The 10,138-nt window shown below is 45.3% G+C and overlaps 1 protein-coding gene across 1 annotated transcript; it reads right to left on the reverse strand.

Moving 5' to 3' along the window:
* Positions 1-7,016: 7,016 nt before the first annotated feature.
* Positions 7,017-8,683, reverse strand: LOC109426152 (uncharacterized). Its single transcript, XM_019701582.3, has 2 exons — positions 8,495-8,683; positions 7,017-8,312 (listed from the first exon to the last, which is right to left on the reverse strand). The coding sequence occupies exon 2, from the start codon at positions 8,302-8,304 to the stop codon at positions 7,114-7,116; it is 1,191 nt and encodes a 396-aa protein (XP_019557127.3). The 5' UTR covers positions 8,305-8,312; positions 8,495-8,683; the 3' UTR covers positions 7,017-7,113.
* Positions 8,684-10,138: the final 1,455 nt, after the last annotated feature.

Here is a 10,138-nt window from a genome sequence, read left to right on the forward strand (position 1 = left end):
ACCCTGGAAAAATCCTCGAAAGAGTTCCAGGAGGAATCGTCGTAGGGATTCCATGAGGAACCCCTGAAATAATTGTAGGAGGAATCCCCACAGGAATTCCAAGGGGAAATCTCGAAAGAATTCCAACATGAATCCCAAAGGAATTCCAGAAGTAATCTTCAAAAGAACTCCAGAGAAAATTCCAGGGGCAGTTCGAGAAAGGATCCCCAAAAGATTTCTAGGAGGAATCTACGAAAAATATCCAGAAGAATCTCTGAAGGAATTTCAGGAGAAATTCCTGAGGGAATTCTATGAAGAATCCCCGAAGAAATTCCAGAAGGAATCCCCTCAAGAATTCCAGGGGAAATTCCCGAAGAATCCTGAAATTCCTTGGGATTCTTGGTTCCTCCTAGAAATACTTTAGCGATTCCTTCTCGAATTCCTTTGAAAATTCTTTCTGAAATTTCTATGAATATTCCTCCTTGACTTCCTTCATGAATTCCTATTGACATTCTTTCGGGGATTTCTCTAAATATTCTGTCGTGAATTCCTCCTGGAATTTCTTTTGTAATTCGTCTTAGAATCCCTTCGGAGATTCCTCCTGAAATTCCTTCAGAAATTCCTCCAGGATTCCTTATGGAATTCTTCCAGGATTTCTTTCTTGAATTTCTTCGGTGATTTCTCCTAGAATTCCTTCGGAAATTCCTCCTGCAATTCGGGGATTCTATCTAGAGTTCCTTTGGGGATTCTTTCTTGAATTTCTTCGGGAATTCCTCCTGGATTTCTCATGAGGATTTCTCTTGGAATTCCTTCGGCGTTTCCTCTTGGAAAATCTTTGAGGATTCCACTTGGAATTCCTTCGGAGATTCCACCGGAATAACCTGCGGTGATTCCAGAAGAAATCTTCGAAAGAAGTCCAGGAGGAATCCCCGAAGAAATTACAGGAGAAGTCCCTGTAGGAATTTCAGAGGGAATACTCGAAGGATTTTCAGTTATTTCGTAAAGAATTCCTGGAGGAATTTCAGAAGAAAATCCTGGAGGAATTCTGGTAGAAACTTCACAGAAGAATATCCTGGAGACATGTATGATTATGATCCTTAGGGAAATATTACAGGAACTCCTGTAGGAATTCCTTAATGAGCTCCTGGAGAAATCTCTGATGTAACTTCTTGAGGCACCCGTGAGTCCTCCTGGAAAAATCTCAATCTCAATCTACAATCTGAAAGAACCCCAGGAGCGATCCCTGGGAGAACTCCTGGAAGAATTCCTAAAGGAACTTCTCGAGGAATCCCCTCCTAAGGATATCCTGAAGGAATCTTAGAAGGAACTTTTATATAGAAATCCCTGAATAAACTTCTGGGGGAATGTCTGAATTCTCCTGGAGGTATCTTTGGATCTTCCTATAAGTTTTCTGAAGGATCTTCTGGAGAGATTACTGAAGGAACTTCAGTAGAAATCCCTTAAGAAGTTCAGGAGGAATCTCTTAAGAAACATCTGCAAGAAACCCTGGAGGAATCTTTGATGGATCTCCTGGACTGATTTCTGCAAGAACTCTTGTAGGAATTTCTAAACGAACTTCTGAAGGAATCCCTGCAGGATCTCCTAGAGTAATTTCTTAAGACGTCTTGCAGGAGTTCCTGAAGAAACTTTTTACGGAGTTCTTGATAGGAAACATTTATGAATCATCCTGAAAGAATCTTTGATGGGATTTCTGGAAGTATACCTGAGTGAAATCCTGTAGGAACAGCTCAGTGAACTTCTGAAGAAATTTCTAATGAACACCCTGAGGCATCCCTGAATTCTCCTGAAGCTATGAGGGAGATCCCTGAACGAACTCCTGGAGAGATCACCGAAGGAACTTTTGGAGGAATCCTTGAAAGAAGTCCTGAAAGAATCCCTGGAATAAATTTATGAGGCATCCTGAAGTAATTCCAAGAGAAATCCCAGAAGGAATTTCAGGAGGGATTCATGAAGAAATTCCACGAGGAACGCTAGAAGTAATTGCTGTGGGAACCCTCGATGAAACTCCCGGAGTATTCCCTGCAAGACCCCTACAGACATCATGAGAAATCCCATATTGGATTCTAGAGGAATTTCTGAAGAATCTCCTAGAGGAATCTCATGGACTAGTTTCAATAGAAACTCCTGTAAAAATTCCTGAAGGAACTGGAGAAGGAATGCATGAAGTAACTCTGCTTGAAACTCTCATAATAATCTCTGAAGGACCTACAGCCATAACTGAAATGATTGAATTTTTTGTTGATAATCTCATGGTAATCTGCTAGAGTATGATTTTGACTTGAATCGATAAGGAGAGCGTCCAATATAGCTCTGGTCCTCACAAGTTCCTACCTCATGCTTCCACGGGTCAAGTGATGACAAAGACCGCCAGCTAAGAGTTGTGTGCTTAGCTGGCAGTGCAGCCTGGGCACTGTTGTCCTTTTGACTTCAGCTGGAATGACGAGGTACGATCCGAGTGTCTGTTCACCAAGGAGGTGCGGCTCAAACAGCGTCTGTTCTGGCATCCAGCGGCTGAGTAAGAAACGCTGCACCACGCCCAGCTAGATCCAAGGTGGTAGCCCCAGTGTTGGTTGGGACGTTAAACAGAACTGGCACGATGGCCCTCCGGCGAGACAGAAGTGTTGGCGTAGGCCCAATAAGCCACCCGTAAAAATCCCCATTGCGAATAACATGGGAGAAAATACGACTCGATACAATCGGCAAAGACCCACGCGACGAAATAAGGACTACGATTGGAAACTTGGAACATGGAATTGCAAGTCACTAGGTTTCGCAGGATGTGACAGGATAATCTACGACGAACTACATCCCCGCAACTTCGACATCGTGGCGTTGCAGGAACTTTGTTGGACTGGACAGAAAGTGTGGAAAAGCGGGCATCGAGCGGCTACTTTCTACCAAAGCTGTGGCACCACCAATGAACTGGGAACAGGATTTATAGTGTTGGGCAAGATGCGACAACGTGTGATCGGGTGGCAGCCGATCAACGCAAGGATGTGCATGTTGAGAGTTAAGGGCCGTTTCTTCAACTACAGCATCATCAACGTCCACTGCCCACACGAAGGGAGACCCGATGACGAGAAAGAAGCGTTCTACGCGCAGTTAGAGCAAACATACGATGGTTGCTCGCCGCGTGACGTGAAAATCGTTGTCGGCGACATGAACGCGCAGGTAGGAAAGGAGGAAATGTACAGACCGGTAATCGGGCGAAACAGCCTGCACGCCGTATCGAATGATAACGGCTAGCGATGCGTAAACTTTGCAGCCTCCCGTGGTATGGTAGTCCGAAGCACCGTCTTCCCCCGCAAAGATATCCACAAAGCCACCTGGAGATCACCCGACCATCAAACAGAAAACCAAATCGACCACGTTCTAATCGACGGTAAATTCTTCTCTAATATAACCAACGTCCGCACATACCGCAGTGCGAATATAGATTCGGATCACTACTTAGTCGCTGTATGCATGCGCTCAAAACTTTCGACAGTTATCACCACGCGTCGAAGTCGAACGCCGCGGCTCAACATCGAGCAACTTCGTAACGTAGAAGTGGCTCAAGACTACTTGCAGCAGTTAGCAGTGGCCCTACCAACGGAAGAGCAGCTTGGCGCAGCTACACTTGAAGATGGCTGGAGGGACATCAGATCCGCCATAGGTAGTACCTCGGCTACAGCACTAGGCTTCGCGACTCCGAATCACAGAAACGACTGGTACGACGGCGAATGTGAACATTTGAAAAACGAGAAGAATGCAGCATGGGCGAGAATGCTGCAACACCGTACGAGAGCGAATGAGGCACGTTACAAACAGGCGCGGAACAGGCAAAACTGAGTCTTCCGGATGAAGAAGCGCCAGCAGGAAGAACGAGATCGTAAAGCGATGGAAGAGCTGTACCGCGCTAAAAACACACGAAAGTTCTACGAGAAGTTGAACCGCTCGCGCATAGGCTTTGTGCCACAAGCCGACATGTGCCGAGATAATCACGGGAATATTCTCACGAGCGAGCATGAGGTGGTCGAGAGGTGACGGCAGCATTACAATGAGCACCTCAATAGCGACGTTGCAAGTACCGAAAGTGGCGTGGTAACAGATCTAGGAGTATGTGCACAGGACGAAAGACTTCCGGCCCCTGACCTCCAAGAGATTGAGGAGGAGGTTGGCCGGTTGAAAAACAACAAAGCCGCTGGAGCAGATCAACTACCAAGCGAGCTTTCAAAATACGGTGGAGAAACACTGATGAGAGCACTACACTGGGTCATTACTATAGTGTCTACCTAATGGTTGTGTGCATATGATATCTACCTACATGAAATACTATTCATGACAGTACCTAAAGGTCTAGGTATGATTCATTATGTGTACCTAAGGTAGTATAAATACGGGTGGTCATTGGACCACACAGCGGAAACTGCACAAGCCTTGGACTGTCAACATCTTTAATATTCTTCTTTTGAAGGATAAAGAAATTACCAAGATTTGGGAGGAGGAAGTATTACCGGAGGAATGGATGGAAGGTATCGTGTGTCCCATCTACAAAAAGGGCGACAAGTTGGATTGCGGGAACTACCGCGCGATCACACTACTGAGCGCTGCCTACAAGGTACTCTCTCAAATTTTATGCCGCCGGCTATCACCGATTGCAAGAGAGTTCGTGGGGCAATATCAGGCTGGATTCATGGGTGAACGCGCTACAACGGACCAAATGTTCGCCATCCGCCAGGTGTTGCAGAAATGCCGCGAATACAACGTGCCCACACATCATTTGTTCATCGATTTCAAATCGGCGTATGATACAATCGATCGAGAACATCTATGGCAGATTATGCACAAATACGGATTCCCGGATAAACTGATACGATTGATCAAGGCGATGATGGATCAAGTCATGTGCGTAGTTCGAGTATCAGTCCCTTCGAATCTCGCAGAGGGTTACGGCAAGGTGATGTCTTTCATAAGGAGAGCGGGGATAAACACGAGTGGGAGTTGAAGAATTCGTGTACTTGGGCTCACTGGTGACCGTCGACAACGACACCAGCAGAGAAATTCAGAGGCGCATTGTAGCAGGAAATCGTGCTTACTTTGAACTCCGCAAAACTCTACGATCGAATAAAGTTCGCCGTAACACGAAGTTAACTATCTACAAAACGTTGATTAGACCGGTAGTCCTCTATGGGCACGAATCATGGACCCTACGTGCAGAGGACCAATGCGCCCTTGAAGTTTTCGAACGGAAGGTGTTGCGTACCATCTACGGCGGAGTGCAGATGGAAAACGGGACTTGGAGAAGGCGAATGAACCACGAGCTGCATTAGCTGCTGAGAGAACCAACCATCGTCCGTATCGCGAAAATCGGTTCTAAAATGGTTCTCGAGAGTCATTCGACCGATACAAGAAGACGTGGAGCGCAGCGAGCTAGGTGGGTCGACCAAGTGGAGGACGATCTTCGGACCCTACGCAGAGTGCGGAGCTGGAGACAAACAGCCATGGACCGAGTGGAATGAAGGCGGCTACTATGTACAGCAGAGGCCACCCCGGCCTTAGCCTGATCGGTAAGGTAAGTAAGCGTAGAAGATCAATGGAACGCCACCAAGAACGCCTTCATTGCCACCGGCGAGAATAATTTGGGTGAGCTACGCACCCGAAGAAAGCAGTGGATCACAGATGACACCTGGAGGAAGATAGAGGAGCGAAGGAACGCCAAAACCGTGATAGAGCAAGCGAAAACACGAGGAGCCAAAGCCGTAGCCCGTCAGCGCTGTTTGGCTCTCGAGAAGGAAGTGAAACGCTCATGTAGACGGGCCAAAAGAGCGTGGGCAGACTCCGTAGCCGACGAAGGCGAGACAGCCGCAAACACCGGTGATATCCGTCTCCTCTATACGATGTTTCACGTCTCTTTAGTGGGCTGATCAGTTGAAACGCTGGTTCGAGCACTTTTGAAACCTTTTTCAAGTGTCGGCCACGCTATCAACACCTCAGTATGATCCGCCAAGGGTTCGACGCATTACCCGTGTCAACACCGAAGCTCCATCAGTGCAGGAGATAGAAACAGTCATCCGTAGCATGAAATCGAACAGGGTCCCAGGGGTCGATCGCATAACTGCTGAGATGTTCAAAGCTGACCCCGTAGTATCCGCACAACTATTGCATAAATTATTCTGCAACATATGGCAAACCGCGATATTTCCGGTCGACTGGATGCAAGGCGTCACAGTAAAAGTACCCACAAAGGGTGACCTGACTGTATGCGATAATTGGCGGGGTATTATGTTGTTGTGCATCGTCCTCAAAGTCCTCTGCAAAGTGGTCCTTAACCGGATATAGCAGAATATTGACGCAAATCTCCGACGGCAGCAAGCAAGTTCCGTGCCGGACGACCCTATGTGGACCATATTGTCACGCTCCATATCATTCTGGACCCAAATCAATGAACTCCAAGAGTTTCTCTACCTGGTGTTCATTGATTACGAAAAAGCTTTCGACCGTCTCAATCATAAAAACATGTGGGGAGCCCTTAGGGGTGTCCGTGAGGAAATCATCGGCCTCATTGAAGCACAGTACAGGGCATTTTCGTGCAGAGTACTGCATAACGGTGTTTTGTCCGATCCCATCCGGGTCGTTGCTGCAGTGAGGCAAGGATGTATACTATCACCGCTACTGTTCCCTATCGCAATCGACGAGATCCTGGTAGGTGCGATTGACCGTGAACCAAATCGTGGATTACTGTGGCAGCCCATTACCATGGAGTACCTAAATGACTTCGAACTGGCTGATGACCTTGCTCTCCTAGCTCAACGGCGCTCTGATATGCAGAGCAAGCTCGATCTTGCCAATCGCTCCTCAGCGGCAGGTCTTACCATCAACGTCAACAAGACCAAATCGTTGGATGTAAACACGGTCAACCCTTCCAGCTTTACGATAGCTGGGCAAACAGTAGAGAATGTTGAAAGCTTTCGATATCTTGGTAGGCAAACGGCGGCCGATTGAATAGGACAATTTTTTTCACGAACTGATGGACATTTCGTCATTCAATCATGTGTTTATTAGGGATTTTTAGGATCAAACTTTATCGTCAACACATTGTATGTTCGATAATGTATTAACTCAAAACTAAATCTACTCATCAGACTCAACCTCATCATTCTCCTCCTTCACTTCGTACTCCATTGGAAACAGTGGGTCAGGATGTCCACTTTGACTTCCCCCTGGCTGCTCCAGGTCGACTTGTACCATCGCCGCCACATTGATAGCCGGTTCTTCATTTTCCTCTCCCATCTGAGCGTCGTCATTCCCGCCACCGTCTTCACTCTCCTCGACGCCATCGCTGTCGTACTTTTCGTTCTTCTTGAGCGCAACGCCATTCCGCGTTTGCCGGAAGCCCTGGCACTTCTCCTCCAGCATTTCCACCCTCCTATCCAACATTTCCACAAGATCCTTGATTTGGATCACCGTCTGTCGAAGCGCGTAGACTTCTTCCTCGAATCCATACCCATCGGCGGAATGTCCTGGTAGTGCTGGCCCCCAAATGCTATTTGATTTTCGCTCTCTTATGCGTTTCATCACCGTGAATTTGTTCTGCAGCTTCTTTGGGAGCCTACCGAAACCGAAATCTTTGTACTTCTTGCTTGATTGTTGCATGACTAGCTGAGCCCACTGCTGGAACGCATCATCGGTTTTCGGTTTCAAGTGAGCTTGATGGATTTTCTGCAGCTTTCTCGTGATAGCTTTTAGCCTGTTCTCGTCGTTGTCCGGTGCTGCCTTGATTACCTTTTTGATACCATCGTCTGTTGGGCCTTCTTCCCCTAGCAGCACTTGCCTGGCAATATCCCACGCGGCTCTTGAGTCCAAGTTACTTGAGTAGGTATAAACCTGCAGTATGATTTCCCGCTCGTTCCACCGTTTGAGCATGAATTCCGTCACCTGCTCAATCCTATAGGACCGCTTGCGCACCTTGTCTTTGAACGCCACAAATCTGTTCAAATCTTCCCGAGTGGGAAACTCTTTCTCTGCCCAGCTCGGCTGATTCATTTCGTAAAACTCAATCTCTCGTTTGATGAAAGGTTGAACCAGCCGGTAGAGATTATCCATGAATTCCTCCAACGAATTGGAACGAATAGTCGCGAAATCAACACTGGGTTCGCACTGCTGGTGACGAAATAGCATTTTGCAGATCAAGAATTCGTTAATGAATCGAGGATCGCCTGAACCGAGAATCGTTTCGACAGCTTCCTGCTCTTCTTCCAGACTTTCCACTACTGTGTTGTCTTCGTTTGGTTCGTAGCTATCATCCTCGAGAAATTCTTCCATGTCGAGTGCTAAAAGAATAAAGAGCTTAGTAATACCTGGTTTACGAACTCAAAGTTACTCCATTTTACGGTTCTATGCCAAGTATTGTCAAATTTGCGAACTAATTCCAAGATTTTTCTTCTACACATTTTCTATCATCAGACAGAATTACCCACACTACATTATTAACTTTCTAGTTCGCAAAACTTACCCTGGAATGGTTCAGATACTAATTTGAGGTATTCAACGTCTATTGCTTCAGAATTCACTGCTTTTCAGGTCGTCTGCGGCAAAACAATCGCTTTCATGCAGGAGACGCACTTTTCAGAAACAGCGGCCGCGGACAGAAGTACCCACAAGGGGTATGCTGATGTGTTGTTTGGAGTTGTTTGTAATCATTTATTCGCACTTGGATTGGTTGCACATTATTTCCCGGAAAACCTTTTCCCGAAATGACCATTTTGCGGAAAACTAATTTTCGATACTCCAAAAAATGTCTGGATTTCTAATTGATTGGTCGTAATGCCTGGTTTAGACAGTGCAAGTGACTTGATTCAAGTCAATGGAAAATGCCCAATTGAATGCGAATTGAACGTGTAAACACCTAGGATAAGGATGCGTCACGTAGTCAGCCGATTTGAGACCATTTTGCTGTCAAACGGAGACCAGTCGCTGATTAATCGAAAATGATATTGAGCTTCTCGAGAATTTTTAGGATTTCGACAAGTTTCTCTTCGACCTCTAGTTTGCGCGCCAGGGTATAATGTGTGTTGGGCACTTTGCGACGATTAACTCAAATCCGCGCACACCAGCGCACAATTTGCGCGCCAATTGCCTATGCGCCAAGTTTTTCACTAGTCAAATCACTATTAATCAGTGGTTTAATGAAGTAAAAGCGTTGCTACCGTCAATAATATCTTTGTTGTACATTATTTCCAGACATAAGGAAATTCAGTGTTTTAGACAAAAAATGGAACCGAACCCTAAGAGAGATAGAGCTCTTGGCGCGAACCATTTTGACACTTGTTTATTTACATTTTGTATGGCGCACAATCCGGCGCATGGGCCGTCGGCGCACGAGTTGGCCGGTATGCGGATTTCAGAAAATATTCGCAATATCCGTGTGCTGCGATCAGATCGCTTTGTTGTTGGTTTGGCCGTGTTGCTAGTTTGCAGGTTTAGCATGTGATACCAATGTTCAAAATCACTGTATGTTTCTATTCAAGTTTAATCGACTCTTATATGTCGGCATTCAAATGTAAATCATCCTAAAGTTACACGTATGTCTGGACATTGATAGAATTCATTGATTTGGTATAAAATGAATTGATTGATATATTTCACTATAAATGAAAGAACTTTTCATTTGAAAGCAATTTTACTTGCATACTATGCTATTCCAATTGTAAATAATGATTTACGGCGCGAAATATGCATCCAAATTTCAATCGTTGAAATTAATTTGTGTGAAAGATTTGGATTAAAGTAAACCCTGATAAAAAATATCATAAAACTACGATAAATTTTATTGTTACAACACCATTTTTTCGAAAAATATTCACCATTAAACGTATTGTAATTTACACGGCACACTTACCATCGCCCCTATTGTTCTATACCATTGGGCGAATGGTAAATGGCACTTTTACAATAAAAAATGGTGGTCGTTATGTATCTTAACCATAAAATTTTGAGAAAATGTTCACACACTTTTTCGCGAAAAACAATAGAATGTATTGTGTTTTTATGAGACATTTTTAGGACAATTCTAGATTGAGTTTAAATAAGGGCGAAAGCAACATGAGCGACTTCTCTTCTTCAAATTAAAGTGACAAGAAGCAAGTTTCATTAAACT

The sequence above is a fragment of the Aedes albopictus genome, chromosome 3, assembly GCF_035046485.1.
Source record: "Aedes albopictus strain Foshan chromosome 3, AalbF5, whole genome shotgun sequence".
Taxonomy (NCBI): domain Eukaryota; kingdom Metazoa; phylum Arthropoda; class Insecta; order Diptera; family Culicidae; genus Aedes; species Aedes albopictus.

Excerpts from the sequence above, each read along its gene's own strand:
- LOC109426152 (XM_019701582.3), bottom strand. The coding sequence starts at position 8,304 with ATGGAAGAATTTCTCGAGGATGATAGCTACGAACCAAACGAAGACAAC.